Source organism: Vigna unguiculata, chromosome 8 (assembly GCF_004118075.2).
Source record: "Vigna unguiculata cultivar IT97K-499-35 chromosome 8, ASM411807v1, whole genome shotgun sequence".
NCBI classification, from domain to species: domain Eukaryota; kingdom Viridiplantae; phylum Streptophyta; class Magnoliopsida; order Fabales; family Fabaceae; genus Vigna; species Vigna unguiculata.
The window spans coordinates 37,716,912-37,734,525 of NC_040286.1; the positions used below are offsets into that span (position 1 = coordinate 37,716,912).

Here is a 17,614-nt window from a genome sequence, read left to right on the forward strand (position 1 = left end):
AAAAGCTTTAATTTTTAGTATATTTTAGACCACATTTTTATGGATTAGCCCATACTTTGGACACGATAAATGTTGCTTAAGATAGTTTTTAAGTCAAGTCTAAAAATATGTTACCTTTACTGTGTTTAAACCATATTTTTATACTTGTGGTCTCGTTTAATGTTATCCAAAGTCATTTTTGTTATAGTAATATTTTATATTTTTGAATATATTAGTAGGAGAATAATATGAGAGATGATTAGAGTTTTGGTTAATAAATATTAATTATGATGTTATTTTATAGTGATAATTGTGTAGGTCTAACAGGAAGTAGAATAGGTATAGGTAGGTGCATAGTAGGAAAAAATAGGGCATAGGGGAAAGTAGGAACAGTGATAATAGTAATATAGGAATACCTTTTTTGTTACGTTGAAATTGAAAGGAAAGGAGCAGTTATTGTGCATCCGAGGCAGACTACACATGTTGTTGGCTCAAGGATCACTTCTTTATGTTTGTTTGGTACCTGTGTTCCATCAAACCTCTGATGTTACCCTACGTAGTTAGTTATCTTCTCCAATTCTCTTTCTCTCTCTCTCTACTCTGTGTTTTTCACATTCTCACCTAGGTTTTCTTTGCTTCTAAAACTTGTAATATGCAAGAAGAAAGAAGAAGATTGTATGAATGGCGGAGATTTGGATATTAGGGTTTTTATATGAAAACGTAAAAAAATAATCAAGTTTACTGGGTTTGTGTTCTTTAAGAAAAATATGTATTTAAGAGAAAGTAGGATTGACTTATTAGCTTTATAAATATATATATATATATATATATATATATATATATATATATATATGCAATTATTAAAAATTCAAGTGAGTTGAAGTTTTATATCGAATAAAAATGAGAAGATAACAAATATATACAAGTAGAATGATCTATAAATTTATTGTTTTAAGATTTTGAGTTAAAAACTGTAGTATAATATTTTATATAGATTTGTTTATGATTTATTAATGTTGAATCTCTTGTTGTCTCTCTTGAAAAAATCCCACATGGGTATGATTTAAAGTAGATTTAAATGGTTCTATCCTTCCAGTTGGCCTATCATGGGTTGAGCTAAAAAAAGATAACTTAATCCAACTCATTTGTTGGTGAGTCAGAAATTTTGCAACTCGACCAAACCCATCACGGGTTGGTGAGTTAGTGCATTGACTCACTTACGATTTTTTTTTTTTCAATTTATTTCATATATTTATGGCATTACAATGAAAGTGAATTGACTTAATTTATTTTTTATAAATAGTAAGTGTTCACTTAATTCTCGAAATATTATTATAAAGATAATAATTAAATATTAAAGTATCAACTTATATAACTTGACAAACAAATTACTTAAACATTCAAACTAATCAAATATTATTGAACAGTATTATAACATTTAAAAATACGATGAAATTGTGAACCTTATAATTATAAGTAGTAAATAATTATAACAAAAAAAATTATAAAGCAATGTTAGTGGGTTAACTCATCTTCAACCCAACTCAAACCCGTTTAATCCGTGGATTAAGTAAGTCGGATATAATTCAATCCACTTTTTAAAAAACTAAATTTTTTTAACCCAACCATACTCGAACCTATAGTGAGCCTGATTGACTCACATTTTGAAATCTATTTTGACATCTCTAAATATAAATGAACTATAAATACATTGTCTTAATGTTTTAAGTCGAAAGTGATTTGCTAATATCTTATATATGGACTTATTCACTACCCATTGATGTTAAATTTCTCTTTGCCATCAAAAAATTCTTACAACAATTAAACCATATTTTGCTTCTAATTTAATGATTTAATAGATTATTTTGTAAATTATGAAATTACTATATATATATATATTATTATTTTTTGTTTAATATAATTCATTTCCTCTCTAAAACATATATGTGCAACGACCTTTCTCCGGTTCTGATTCATGTTTCCTTTGCATTTAACACAACGTCACCATCTTCCTTATATGCCACTTCATTTCTGAACCTTCAATAACACTTTTTCCAAATTTGAGTTCGGATGCTTCGCAATTTGCTTTTGGCCTTTTTCATCCAACCCTTCTAAAAAATTGGACCCTCCTATGTTTTTGTATCTTGTTTTTTTTTTTCGAATTTTGTTGTTGTCCTTGTTTCGTTGAATCGAAAATTTCAAAATATTTAATGCAAAAACTATAATCTACACCAGTAATTTGATTATGAAAAATGAACCAAACGTTTCAATGTTGATTTTCGATTATTAGGTCAAAAACAAGAATAAAAAAGAGAGTTATGATGTCTAGACACATTATAGTACCTTTTTGTATAAGATCTTTATTTAGACATCTTAAATATAAGCTTTTACGCTAAGATAGACTCGAAGTTTATAACATGAAATAAGATTTTGTTTAGAAAAACTCTAAGGAATCCGAAAAATAAAATATTACATTATATTATGTAATTGGTATATATAATATGGTGAACAAAATAGCTAAATGAATAACAAAATGCAATTAATTATTGATTATGTTTGGGTATTATGAAGAGATTCATATATACTGTTCATGTGTTCCTCCCTATTTTATTTACATATGGACAAACATTACATACATACAAAAAGTATCCATCAACACCTTCAAGTGAATTTGGTGGAATATATTTGAGAATGTTTTAATAATAATAATGACGAAATTTATAGGGTTTGTATCTTTTAATTAATAGTGGGAATTAAAGTTTCTATTTTTTTATCATTACATTTATTCATAAAAAAAAAATCAATATCAATATTTTTAATTTTAATTTTTAAATAATTCAAACTTATTCAATTAATATTTTTTTAAACAAATAAAAATCAAATTGACAATAGAAAAACTACTACGATTTCTAAAGTAAGATTTGTCATTAGAGATTACATAAAAAATTAAGTTGTATTTTATAGGACATAATGAGATTGAAAAAAACAATAATATATATAAAATGCCAATTTTATTTTGTCACACATGCCATGTTTCAAAGGAGTTACATGGCAAAGAGTGATGTTTGTGGCAATGAAAGTGTAAAGGGTGAAAGGGACGAAAAATAATATAATGTCACATGGGACTTATTAACCAAGTAAGCATCAAATAATCTAATAATAATTAATAAGTAAAATATGCAGTGCACAAGGTGGTCCATAGAATAATTTCTCTTAAAAATAAAGTATAATATTTTTTTTTATGCTAAAAAAACATTGTATTCATCGAAGATTGAGAAAATTTCAAGAAATCCTACTCAGCTATTAGGCAGCAGTTAGTATTTGCAAGTACTTGTAACTTACAAAAATTATTTTAAAAACAGGTCTATTTAATTGGGAATTTTAAAAGCATTTTATTTACATAAAAAAAAATCTATAAATTCAAAAAGATTTTGTGGGATATATATATATATATATATTTATATTGATATTTGTATTACACGCATTTGATACTATTTTTACGTTAAAATGTTAAGACGATTGTGTTATGAGTCTTTATTGTTATATAGTGTTTAACTTTGTCTATTCTATCTAATGTAAAATTTTAACTCACACTTGAACTATTTTCAAGACTTTCAAACTTCAATCATGGAAGAGAAACGTGAAAAAGTAAAATGTCAAAGTTTTCTGAAACCAACACATCCCATCTCATTTTTTTTCTTATACATAAATAGAACATAAAAAATCCATACATAGTTGTTCCTCTTACATTGAAAACCAAGAAACGATAAAGAAAAAACAATTGGTGTACAACCATGCAAGGAAATTGTATTAAACAATCTAAGCCGTTTGAAAACAGTTCCATGTTGTTGGTGTTGAGTAATTTAAAAAAAAAAAGACCACGAAGAACATGTTTGTGGAAATAGTAATATTGTAGGAAGAAAGAGAAATGAAAGAAATAAAATAGATTAATTAAGGTAAAATGAATAGGTTAAGAAGAAAAAAAAATGAATATTATTGTTTTGAGAAATGTTGGTAGGGAGAATAATAGGCATTGTGGTGGGTCTATGGCCAACTGGATTTTGTAATTATTGAAGCTACACATAGTTACTTGATGTGCCCCATACAGTGATGCACTTCCCACATGAACATAGTACTTAGCTCCAAAAACATCAATAAATCAATAAAAATAAATAAAATAAATAAAATAAAGAACTAGTTTCCATGGCAAGAAGTGAAAAGAAAAGTTGGAAAGGGAAAGTAACAAAGCTTCCAATGCCATTATGCCCAAGTGGATTACAATGAAGCATGGCCCTACAAGTTTAAACCATCTAAGTCTTCCTTTGATCATTCCATTAATTCTTTTTTGCTTAGTCGCTTTCTTTTTCACCCTCTCATCTCTTCTCTTTCTAAATCTCATAAATTTATTTTTCTTCCATAATTAAATATATTTTTTACTTTTTAATTTTTGGTGAAAATTGAAATTACTTCCTCTTCGAAACTTTGACCTAATTTACTCTTTTAATTTAAAAAATCCGTGAATTTAGACTTTTTGACCAAACTTTATTAAATTTATCTGACGTAATCTTTTTTCGAAACTTTGATCTAATTCAGTCTTTCAACTTTAAAAATTCGTGAATTTAATTTTTTCAACCAAATTTTATTAAACTTATTTGACATTTGAAACGCGTTTCATAATAACATTTGAGTTATTTATATTCTTTTGCATATTTTTACTTTAATGTTAATTAAAATACATGTTTAAAACATTAAACAAATTTAAGAAAATTTAATTAAAAAGAAATATTTTTTTCTAGTAAACTATAAAACCACTAGTTACCTCAAGCAAGATGTAAACTTATATTTGAGCAAAGATGATTTGTTTATGTAATAACAACAATTATAATGACGACACCCTTGAAAAATATGATATTTTATTATTGTGAGTATAGATATTTGATGATTTTACTTCATAAACGTACTTGAAGTTAATGGTGCCAAATTGCCAACCATATATGAAGAGCTACCAAAAAAAAAAGGTAATGGTGCGAAACCAAATTGCCAATTATGAACACTCCTCATAAAAAAACAAAGTAATGGTGCCAATAGGAACCACAGCTAGTTCAGCTTACATCATCATATTCCAATATATATTGTTATATCACCAAATCAAACTCACCTGCTTTTATAATACGGAATTTTGTTTCCTATCATTTATCATACAGAACACGTATATCTCTGAAAAGACGACTATGCTGTTTGTTTCTCAGAAAATTTTCTTTTTATAATCCAAGTTTTTATAACAAATAGTAAAGATTAAGGCTTACTTTTAACTTTTAAAAATAAATAGATACATAAATAGAAATGATTAAATATGTGTTTGTTCCTTAACTTGTAGTGAATTTTAAAATTAATTTATTTCGAAATTTTAGATCAATTTAGTCATTTATTTTCCGAAATACGTGCATTTAGTCCTTTTAATCAAATTTTGATAAGTTTATTTGACATTTTAAACACGTTTCATAACCCTATTTGACTTAACATTAAAGCAAACATGTGTCAAATAGTATAAACAACTCAAATACAATCTTAAAATGCGTACGAAACATCAAATAAACCCAACAAAATTTGATTAAAATGACTAAATCCAGGTATTTTGAAAAATGAAAGACTAAATTGGTTTAAAGTTTCAAAATTGACTAATTCCAAAATTACTAAAAATTAAGGAATCAAAAACATATTTAATTCAAATATAAAATATTAATTTTGTAGATGTGTAAAACTGTGCATATTGACATTTAAGTCAAAATATATCAAACATTATAAAATAGTTTAAACATCATCTTAAAATGCATTTGTCATGTAAAAAAAATTAAGACAGTTGAATTATAAGGATTATACATTTTTACTTTAAAATTTGAAAACTAAAATATATCAAAATTTGAGGTAGACACAAATTTTAATGTTGTATCAAAGTAAAAATTAAAAACATATTTAATCTTAAAATTGAAAAAAACATTCTTAACTTTGAAACTTAATAATGCATGACAAGTTCTTCTAACATCATTAACAATTAACCTAAAGTTTGTGTAATGTTGTGTTAAGCACTTGAAGAAAGAAAAAAGTGGCATGACATTAAGAACAATTATGTGGGTGTATGTGAAACAGTGTTGGTAGTTACTATTTTTGGCAGAAATGACAAATATCACAAACATAGCTAAACTCAAAAAAAAAAAAAAGTGGGCTCCACTTGAAAACTAAAGAAAATATATGTTACTAATCATAAATCATGATTAATTAATAGCATAACCCTACTTCCATATCCCACAATGATGATTAACTCTGAAGGCAAGAAATTGATCACAGATCTAAACTGCATTAAGATGATAAAATAGAATGAGTTAATATAATATTAAGCATGCAATGATGGTCAAACCAATTATGGTTTTGATTGTAGTTTTTTTAATGTAAATGGGGTTTTGTTTAGTACTATTGGTGGGTTGATTCTAACCTTTTTTATTATTATTATTATTATTATTATTATTATATATTGGTGGGTGAGGTATATAGCAGACATTCATTTTCTTTGATGCCCCCATTACACCTATATGCCCCTCATCAAACCTATATAATTTTCTCAAAAACCATTGATTCCAGAATCTTTTCGCACCATGCGCACGTTAGCATACACTCCTCTGAATAATTGCCCATTGTTCTTCTTCCAGTACATTCTCAACACAATATTACAGTGTTACTTTCCACTTCTGATGGAACTGGGAACGGGACAATGAGCTACCTGCATTGACATTTTTACCCTTTTGGAAAAAATGAAAATTTTTTTCTCTCTCTATCTTTCAAATTCTTATTCCCTCTCTCTCTCTTGCTCTCACCGTTTCACCAGAACCATTTCTTCTCACATCTTTTTTTTTTTTTTTTTCTTCTGACTCTCTTTATCTTTTCTGGCACTTAAATCCGTATTCTGCAGTGCACAGTTGGAGTACTCCCTCTTTAAACACTGGAGGGTGCGGTCATTTTCAACTCTTGCAAAAGCAAAAAACACCAAATACAAGTTAAAATTAAAAGAGAATTGTTAATTAAATGAAGACCCCTAGATTCAATTATGGCAGAGCTAAAAAAAATGAACAGTAATAATTGATGCTTAAAAATTCTGGTTTTTTTTTTTGCTCCTTTTAAAAATTTTATTTTTAATCATGGTTTTTGTTTGCTTTTGGTTAAACCTCCCCCACCAGATGATGAGATAATCATGATCCATCCTCAATTAGCTAATGCTGCACACCAAACTGGAGAGAGAGATTGACAGAGGGAGAGAGAAAGAGAGAGGGGGACACCCAACGTTTTCTGAAAAACAAAATGGGTTATATCAGCAAATTTGCAAGAAGATGATGGTCAGTGTGTGATATTGTTCCACTCTTGATGTTTCTTTTGGGTGTTCAGAGGTCAGTGAGGCAGAAACAACCTGTTATAGAAAAAGAACAAATTTTCCCATCTCATTCACAATTCCTCTCAGTGGGTTTGATTTGGTGTGATAATTACCCCATGCTCCTCTCCCACCTCTTCTTATTGTTATCTCTTCAACTTCAACCTTCACGGATATCCACAAAAAAACAAACTTTTTGGTTGGACCACTCCAGTTCAAGCATAGTGGAGCTCCTTTCTTGAGATATACCAACTGGGTTTTGTGCAACTTTTCTCTTTTGCCTGGTGGAAATAGCTTAAAGTACCAAACTTTATGCGCCCTGAGGGGTGGACTGGTGAGAGAAATTTTGGGGTTTGCTTCAATTTTGCTTTGCAGTTGAAGATTCATGGTGGGGTGCTTGGTGCTTCAGTTTTTTGAATCTTCTGTTCAAGCTCGGGCTTGCCTGGAATCCTCAAGACTATTACTTTGGTGAATTTGGCAAGTATGTCTGTGAATCGAAAGCCTCCTGCTTCGAATGGTAGATTACAATCGAATATGAAGTCTTGGAAGGTGAATGAGCCTCTGCATGGGTCTAGTTCTCCCAGGACATGTAGGAGAAAACCCTTCCTCATTTGGTTCTTTGGCTTTGTTGCCATGGGGAGTGTTTGGTTCATCTTGAGTTTCAATACTAACTATTTGGTGAACAAGGAGAATGAAGCAATTTGTGAGAAGAGAGCAGGAATCTTGCTACAGCGGTACAATGTTAGTAGGGAACAGATTTATGCTTTGGCCTCCTTGTTCCCTGGATCAGATCAGGTGAACTACACTCTCCTCCTTTCTTTCAATTTCTAGCTTCATCTATTGTGGTCGTGAAGGATAATTGTGTACTTTTGCTCAGAAACTTTAACTATTTGACTTCTTCTATTACTAACTGCTCTTTCTGTTGAGCGTTAATTTCGTTAAACAAACAACTTCTTGTTGGGTTGTATATTTGAGCTGAGTGGAAGATGTTAAACAATGGAAACCAAGAGATTCTCTTAATGAAAGGGTATAAACTATCCTCTTCTGATTCTTTTCTGTACAAGGTTTTTCTAGCATCACTTTTTGTTGTAGAACCGGTTGATTTCTAAAAGTGACGGATACCCTCTTCGTAGATAATTGAAACAAAACAGTAGTTGTTGCTGATATGAATGTGAACATTAAACAAAGTGATGCTCCTTATTCTCCATCTTACCTGTCTATAATGCAGATTTTATTCAACTGTATTGATGAAAGAAGACTTCGGATGCTGTTAAGTAGCGGCATGGTCAGCACTCCACAGTTAATGTGTCCAGAGAATCAGGAGTTAAGAACGGAGCATCTTAGTGTAGCGGACACTGTAGAACCTATAGAGCAATGTCCAATTCTCAATGATTATGTCCAGGCAAGGATTGAATTATCATTCCCATTCAAAAATTATGTATCATTGTCCTCGGGCACTTCACTTTCGACTGATTTGGTTAGTTATTTCTTCCGTGGAAAGGTAGAATCTTTATCAAAGCTAAAACTTGTATTTGTTTTCCCCAATAGGTCAATAATTTGAATTGTTAGTTCTCCTAAAAAAGTGTTAGTATCTAAGAATTATAGTCTAGCTTACAATTCCTTTCCCCACTGCTTAACCTATCCTAGGGAGGCATAATATGGTTGTTGATTGAATGGAGATAAAAGGGCATAGTGACGGACTTTAGAATTCCTAGCTATCCTTTTCTGTAAGAATGGTGAGTTTGTGGAAGCTAGCTAGGTGAGAAATGCAACTACTAATAATGCATCATCTTATTCTACAGTGGTACCATTTTGAATGCACTTGAATGTAATCAATAGATTCCCTTAAATTGCCTATTCAGAATCATGGCATTCTTTTTAGTTTGGCTATGCCGTAATAAATCTTGTCTTGGTGTCTAAAAGACAGGGCATTACCAGTGATAGTCTAGCATTTCAAATCATTCAACCTACAACCTAACATTATAGTCATGTTGATGGAAAAATAGTGGATTTTGGGTTAGTTGCTGCAAATATTGCCTTTTCCATGTTGTCATTTATACCACAGACTCTGCTTCTAAGCTCGTGCTGTGACTATTAAAACGTGCACTCCTTGCATGTTTATTTGAAACATGTACTTCTATTAAATAATTAATTTGCTATTTCATGTTGGCTTTGCAGAACATTGTGCAACCGTGGGAAATGAGGGTATCTGCAATTTGGGGTCATGTGAGTTCATCTAATTTAACTAAAGGATTCTGGTGGGTCCTCACTGGAATTATAATATCCTACTTCTGTTTACTACGGAGGAGTCAAAAGCAGAAGATGGTTCAGGGGCATCCAGCTCCACAACAAAAGCGGCTGAAGCATTTTCCACGGGGTCCATCAAGGGGTGCTGGGAGGTGGAGGAAAAAATTACTTGTTGTATTTGTGTCACTTGGAATAATTGGGTCCTTTTGGTTATTTTGGCACCTAAATAATGACATCATGCAGAGAAGAGAAGAAATGCTAACCAATATGTGTGATGAGAGAGCCCGAATGCTGCAAGATCAGTTTAATGTGAGCATGAACCATGTTCATGCTCTGGCTATCCTTGTATCCACATTTCACCATGGTAAACATCCTTCTGCAATTGACCAGGTATTGTACTCAATTTTCCCACTTCATCATCTTATGCAGACTTACTCATGGCATGATCAATGACTGATGTTTTTCATGAGTTATATATGTTTTCGCTTAGTGTATCTTATGTGAATCTAAGTGTCATATTTGTGTGGCTTCATGGTAGACAGAATATAAGTTTTTTTTTTTTTTTTTTGGTTTTTATTTGTTTGCTAAGGAGAGCAAAATATGATTCTAAATTTCATCTGTAAAACTAGGGGAAAGGTGTGGTTGCTCACTTTCATGTAGTAACAACTGCATAAATATAAAATAAAATAAAATGAGCAAGAGTAATGGGAAAAGGTGGGATACTGAAAAAAGATGATAATATTGAAAAAAATGGAGTTCAGGTTGAGCCATTGATCTGTAATTTGTGACACTTAAGCTGTTGAGAAGTACAGACAATGAGGTTAATCTGTTACTTTATGATTCTTTTTTCTCCACAACTAGCCTAAAATAAAATTTCAGACTTCTCCATTTCTTTCATTGCATTATTGGTAGTGTTGTTGCAAAAGCTAAATCTCAAAGGAGAATGTCAATAATGGTATCAAACAAATTAATTTTGGTACTTTTACGTTGTCATTGCTATAGATTTTTATTAGTCAAGTCTAACTCAACACCAAAAGCTAGCTCGAGGGAGGAGGAGAGAATTGTCCAAGTCTTGTAAGGGATAATTTGGTTGGTCTTATTTTTTAGCCAATGTGGAGCATAATAATATGCATACCCTCATACCCAGGACTAGATGACAACGAGTGAGGCTTTTAACTTTTAAGGAGACATTTATCAGGTGGCCTATTGTCAAGATTGAATAGGCTTTGAAATCATAGTGGAAATGGCTGGGCCTAACTTAACTCTAAAAGTTAGCTCAAAGTGGGGGTTGCACTTATGGCTGTAGGACAAGGAGTATTTTGACCATATTTCAATCTAATGTGGGACATCTTAACAACTTCATATATTTCCTTTAAGTATCTGCTAATTTTACAAAAAAAGAAGAAGAAAGTTTGAGGTTTAAACTGGGTTCCTATTTTTACTCAAATTCTGATGTTGTTAACATAGAGAATGAGTGTGCTAGACTTTTATGGTTTCAATATGGTGAATGTTGCATAGTGTTCATGTTATATTTATGATCCTTCCCATGCTGTTCATGTTGTAATACTATCCATCTTGAGTGAAAACAACAAAAGAAAAGAGAAAAAGTAAGGAAAAATAACACTGAAGCTTCTGTTTCACTGCAGAAAATTTTTGGAGAATATACAGAGAGTACAGCATTTGAAAGACCACTTACTAGTGGTGTTGCTTATGCTTTGAAAGTTCTTCATTCTGATAGGATGCATTTTGAGAGGTACCATGGGTGGACAATTAAGAAAATGGAAACAGAGAATGAGGCATTAGTCCAAGATTGTATTCCTGGAAATTTGGATCCAGCACCCATTCAAGATGAATATGCACCAGTGATATTTGCTCAAGAAACGGTTTCCCATATTGTATCTATTGACATGATGTCGGGGAAGGTGTGTTCTGCTTAGCTTGCTGTCATTCTAACATGATTTACTTTTTCTTAGCAAATTGTAAGACAATGGCTTAAAAACTGCAAATGTAAACTCATCTATTCTGCACAAGCTTGAGAAAACTAAGTTGTGAAGTCATCAGTTAGAAAGACTTTTGTCTTTGTGTTTTCTTTATGGAAGGTAGTAGCATTAGATGCTTAAAGTTATGTGTACATGGAATTGAATACTCGATCTGGAGATCACTTAATAGCGTGTCTTACAAAATTTACTTTGAACAGTCAAAGTTAAATGTGGCATAAACAGAATCTACCTAATACAAGAGTTTTACTTTTGAACACCTCGCATCTCCTGTTTTTCAAGAAAATCAACTCTGACCAGTGGCATATTTTTCATGCTTAATCAGTTTATTCACTGTCATAACGGTGATAGACTAAGAAGAAACAAGACTAGGAGTTATCATCTATAGAATTATTTGTTAAATTTATCTGGCTGTCTAAAAGAAAATATTTTTGCCGCATTGTTACACAGGAGGACCGCGAGAATATTTTGCGAGCAAGGGCATCTGGAAAGGGCGTTCTGACATCCCCTTTTAAACTACTAAAGTCCAATCACTTGGGTGTTGTACTTACATTTGCGGTCTATAACACTAATCTTCCTTTAGATGCTACACCAGAGCAACGTATTGAAGCAACTGTGGGGTAATCCTACAGGCTACAGCTAACTGTCTATTGGTTAATATGCATTTCATGTGTGCTCTGATATACCTCCCCCCATAAGAGAATCACAAAAGTGTTAATGTGTGTATTGGTACCTATTAATATGCAGGTATCTGGGTGCATCTTATGATGTTCCATCATTGGTGGACAAACTTCTGCATCAACTTGCCAGCAAGCAAACCATTGTTGTAAATGTTTATGACACAACTGATGCATCTGCACCTATCACAATGTATGGTACTGATGTTACTGACACTGGCCTACTACACATAAGCAGCCTAGATTTTGGGGATCCGCTCCGAAAACATGAGATGCACTGCAGGTTTGCTTTCACACTATAATAATTGTGTAATGTTCAAAGAATTGAAATATCATCAGTGCATTTCCATTTCCTTTGCTTTTGCAGGTTCAAGCAGAGGCCTCCACTACCTTGGACAGCAATCAATGCATCAGGGGGGGTGTTTGTTATTACTTTGCTGGTGGGTCATATCTTTTATGCAGCAATAAATAGAATAATAAAAGTTGAGGATGGCTATCGTGTAATGAGTGAGCTGAAAAGCCGTGCTGAGGCTGCAGATGTGGCAAAATCCCAGGTATGATATATTTATGGGGTTTATACCGTGATATGCAGATTAATTGTTAGCCTGGTGGCAAGAGTATCGGAATTCTTGCTCACAATTATGGTGTTTATTGCATCATGATTATCATCATTCAACATCAGAATTATTTCTGATAGTGTGTGTACATTCTTTTACTTAATTAAAATTAATATTTGGACTTCACCTCTGAGGATTGCTTTCCCTTTTTGTAGTTTCTTGCTACAGTTTCACATGAGATAAGGACTCCAATGAACGGTGTTTTAGGTAAGTGAAAGTCTTGATGTTTTAATAGATAATCCCAACCTGTCAATACATGGTGATAATTATCAGCCATTTAAAATCATTTCTAGGCATGCTGCAAATGTTGATGGACACCGAGCTTGACAAAAAACAGATGGATTATGCTCAAACTGCACATGATAGTGGTAAAGATCTCATATCAGTCATAAATGAGGTTCTTGATCAGGCTAAGATTGAGGCTGGAAAGCTTGAACTTGAAGCTGTAGCTCTTGACCCACGTGCTATTCTGGATGAAGTTTTATCTCCTTTCTCTGAAAAATCTAAAGGAGTAGAGGTGAGATACTATCTTTCAGCTACCTTAGTTTTGTACCTCAGTTTTACATTAAGTCTCACTTGAACTTTGTTCTCTATACTTTTTGTTGACTCCAGCTGGCTGTTTATGCATCCAATCAAGTACCGCAAGTTGTAATTGGTGATCCTAAACGATTCCGGCAAGTAATTACAAATCTTGTCAGCAATTCAGTCAAGGTTTGCTGTATTTAATGCTGTATTTTTTGTGATTTATTATTCTTCACATATATTGTAATGCTGGAAACATCTCATAATTTTAGGCGCTGCTGCATTTTCTCCCTTTGAAGCATACTTGGCATTGTAACCCACCTTATCAATTAATCCCTCAGCTTTTGATCTTGTCCTTTTGAAAGTGTGCGTGCCCTTTTCTGATTGATTTTAAGACATCAAAGCTGAGTTAATAAGCAAATTCATCCATAATCCTGGTGATATTGATCTTTATTCACTATTTCTTTACAGTATCACCTTTTTTGTCTTTAATATTTTTTTTTTTTTTACTTTCACTAGCAAGTGATCCGTGCCCGTGGTAGGACATTGTAATAATACATAATCAATTTAAAGAATTTATATGTTTTTCTCTTCTATTTAGACTTTGAAACAATCCTTTCGAATTTCATATTAAATTAGTGGATCTTATTCTTATTGCTTATTTATAATCTGTCTTAATTAGTTTACTTGGTGCGTTTCAGTTCAATCATGATAAAGGACATGTGTTTGTCTCTGTTCATCTGGCAAATGAAGTGAAGAATCCACTTCATGTTATGGATCCAGTGCTGAGTGAAGGCATAAACATCAATCAAGATGTATCAAACAGAACATATGATACATTAAGTGGGTTTCCTGTATGCAACAAATGGAAAAGTTGGGCAAATTTTGAAAAGTTAAGTAGAGTAGATGATCCTGATATTATTCAATTATTAGTAATAGTTGAAGACACAGGTACAGGAATTCCTACAGATGCACAAAGCCGCATATTCACGCCTTTTATGCAGGCTGATAGTTCCCCCTCCCGAACGTATGGTGGAACTGGAATAGGACTGAGCATTAGTAAGTGCCTAGTTGACCTCATGGGAGGAGAAATTGGATTTGTAAGTGAGCCTGGAATTGGAAGTACATTTTCCTTTACTGGAACTTTCAGAAAAGGAGAAAGCATTTCTCTGGATGCAATGTGGCATAATAACAGTTTTGGTTCAGAGTTCCAAGGATTGAGAGCATTAGTGGTAGACAGAAGAAAAATCCGAGCTGAGGTCACAAGATATCATCTGCAGAGATTGGGAATGTCTGTGGATATAACTAATAGTCTGAATTCTCAATGCTCTTGTCTATCTAGTACTTGCGACATGAGGTAATTTACCATTTTGGCAGTCTAAAAGTATAAACTTTCCTATTTATGTTTTCACATTCTGCAATAGCATAAGAGCAGTAACTGAAAAATATAGGTGTAAATATTGTTCTTAACTTAAATGTATCTTGTTAGACTTCAGAATAATTCACATGTACTAGTCATTTACAATGGAAACAGAGGATTTTAGAATATAAAAAATCAGTATCACCTGCTTTATGGGAAATTGAATAAGAAAAAAGCATAGGTGACATTCACAATAAGTTTTTTCCCAGACTGACTTGATGATCCTCGGTGCTTACTTTCACGTGAAATATGAATGTTGTTGATCTTGAAAAGGTTTAAGGTGCTGGTGTTCTGGGGAAAACTTAGTTTTTGTATTAATAAATTGGACTAATTGGTTGTTCTGAATCAGTTTGATAAATTCTATCATTATTAAGATAATACACATTTCCTCAGTACTAAATTACTACTTTTGCTTTTTCTTCAGTATGTCAGGCCAGTTGGCCATGATTTTGATAGACAAGGATGCTTGGGACAAAGAATGTCTTATCTTATGCAAAATCAAGAAGCTTAGACAGAATGGCATCAAAAGGGATCCAATAGACTTACCGAAGATTTTTCTCCTGGACACCCACCCTCAAACCGACGAACATGATGAGCTAAAGTCGGTTGGTATCATAGATGATGTACTGATGAAGCCTCTTTGGCTTAGTTCTTTGGTTCACTCTTACAGAGAGTCCCTTGGTGCTGAAAAAAATCAAGTACATAGGAAGAAAGTATCCAAACTTGGGAGTTTATTAATGAACAAACAAATTTTGGTGGTTGATGATAATGCAGTGAACAGAAGAGTTGCAAAAGGCTTTCTACAGAAATATGGCGCAAAAGTTACTTCTGTGGAGAGTGGCATGGCTGCTCTAAAGGTGCTTAAAGTGCCACATAATTTTGATGCTTGTTTCATGGATCTCCAAATGCCAGAAATGGATGGGTAATTAATCTTCTTATTCCTATTTTTCAAGTTTCTGAATTTTGATTTCAAATGAAGACACCGTTGTCACCTATAAGAATAGAAATTAGGAGCAATGGCTGGTCTAGTAAGTAGATAATAATTAATAGAACTGGTGCCAAAATTCATACTCCTACATTTATTTTCTTTTGCTAAAGAACCTGCTACCTAGAATATTTTAACCGTAACTTCTTTTTCCTGGGCTTCATGACTGTTTCGCTTACCTGCAAAAGGTCTACTAAGATATAATTTAAAAGTATTTCTCTGTATTTTAAATGGTACAGTTTTGAAGCAACAAGGGAAATCCGCAGAATGGAGAGAGAGGTAAATGAGGAACTTGCATGTGAGCAATCATCTGCAGAGATGTATGGAAACATATCTTATTGGCACATTCCAGTACTAGCAATGACAGCAGATGCAACTCAAAGTTCAAATGAAGAGTGCAGAAACTGCGGAATGGATGACTACGTGACAAAGCCATTTGAAGAAGAGCAGCTTTATATGGCAATGACACGATTCTTCCAACCAGATTCATAGTGTGGAGTGTCTAGGTTAAAAATGATTGATTAGTAGTTCAGATACCTGCTGACAAGTGTTGACCAACCTCATGCAACATGTCAAATGTCAGTTTTCCATTAAAAGAGCTAGCGGGTGGATTAATTCTGGCTAGTTATGTTCAGATATTGTAATGGTTGGACATGCCCCAGCCAGCATCAAAGCTTTCAATTCTGCATAATGGATCTCAGCTATGGTATTGTTTACTGATAGTAAGTACCATGTTCTCATCCCTGGAGTTCCTTTCATTTACTTAGTAATGATGCATAAATTTCCAGTGAAATTCACTTATCTTGAGCCATGGTGAGGATTTTACTTGTAAGACTATACACCCATTAATAAATTTTGTTCCTTTTTTCATTTTTTTCAGGATGCTGAGTTCAAGTTCAAGATGTTATCACTTATTGCAGCCCAGGAGATCAACAGAAGGCATAATTGCATTGGTGTATATAACCTGTTTTTGGTTCCTGCCTCTCATCTCTGATTATTCTTTGTGTATATTTATCCAGAGCAATTAGATTAAGATAAAATGTTACAGTAACGACATCATTGATTCAATTTTTGTGGCCAAGATGAAAAAAAGGGTGAAAGATCTTTGAACCCTCAGAATTTTGTAAGTAACTTGTAAAGGAAAGTTATTATTACATGACACCGGTAGAATGGCATATGTAACAATATCAATATTTTGTGACTACGGAAATTTCAACTTGTCACTGAGTTGTAACTGTTTCTTTCCACATAAATGCTCTGTGAAGGCTAATAAATGTTCAATTCATTAAAGTTGAATGTTGAGCAACAAGTAAGGCTACTGGTTTGGTAGATGAGACAGCAGAACATGAGGACCACTAACGAACTAAGACTTTTTTTTTCACACTGTAAAGGGCTAAAGAAAAAAACGGGGTTAAAGCTGAGGAGTGTGTGTGGAAAGTAAGGAAGAAAGAAGGAAGTGAGATAAATAATCATTTTGTCACTGAGAGGGAAAAAAAGGTAAAATCGTTGTTGAGTTGGACGAACTTCTGACAGCAGAGAAAGTTAAGAATATAAGTCTTTTTCTTTCCCCGAGTGTGTGAGTGTGGACCATGTGCCAAAGCATCACATAACCGCTAAAATTGGAAGTGGCGTTAGAAATAATGAGCTTATTTATTATGAGAGATTATATATATAAATGAGACCAATTTATATACAAAATTAATACTATTTTTAATCTAAGATATTAACACAACGAGTTTATGTTTAGTTTTTG

At 32.6% G+C, this 17,614-nt stretch overlaps 1 protein-coding gene across 1 annotated transcript; it reads left to right on the plus strand.

The window, feature by feature from the left end:
- Window positions 1-7,879: 7,879 nt before the first annotated feature.
- Window positions 7,880-17,095, plus strand: LOC114195292 (histidine kinase 2). The gene is made up of 14 exons (XM_028085712.1): window positions 7,880-8,191; window positions 8,625-8,897; window positions 9,575-10,033; window positions 11,290-11,565; window positions 12,091-12,260; window positions 12,388-12,600; window positions 12,685-12,871; window positions 13,090-13,141; window positions 13,228-13,451; window positions 13,547-13,645; window positions 14,158-14,813; window positions 15,301-15,798; window positions 16,101-16,583; window positions 16,742-17,095. The coding sequence occupies exons 1-13, from the start codon at window positions 7,880-7,882 to the stop codon at window positions 16,351-16,353; spliced, it is 3,672 nt and encodes a 1,223-aa protein (XP_027941513.1). The 3' UTR covers window positions 16,354-16,583; window positions 16,742-17,095.
- Window positions 17,096-17,614: the final 519 nt, after the last annotated feature.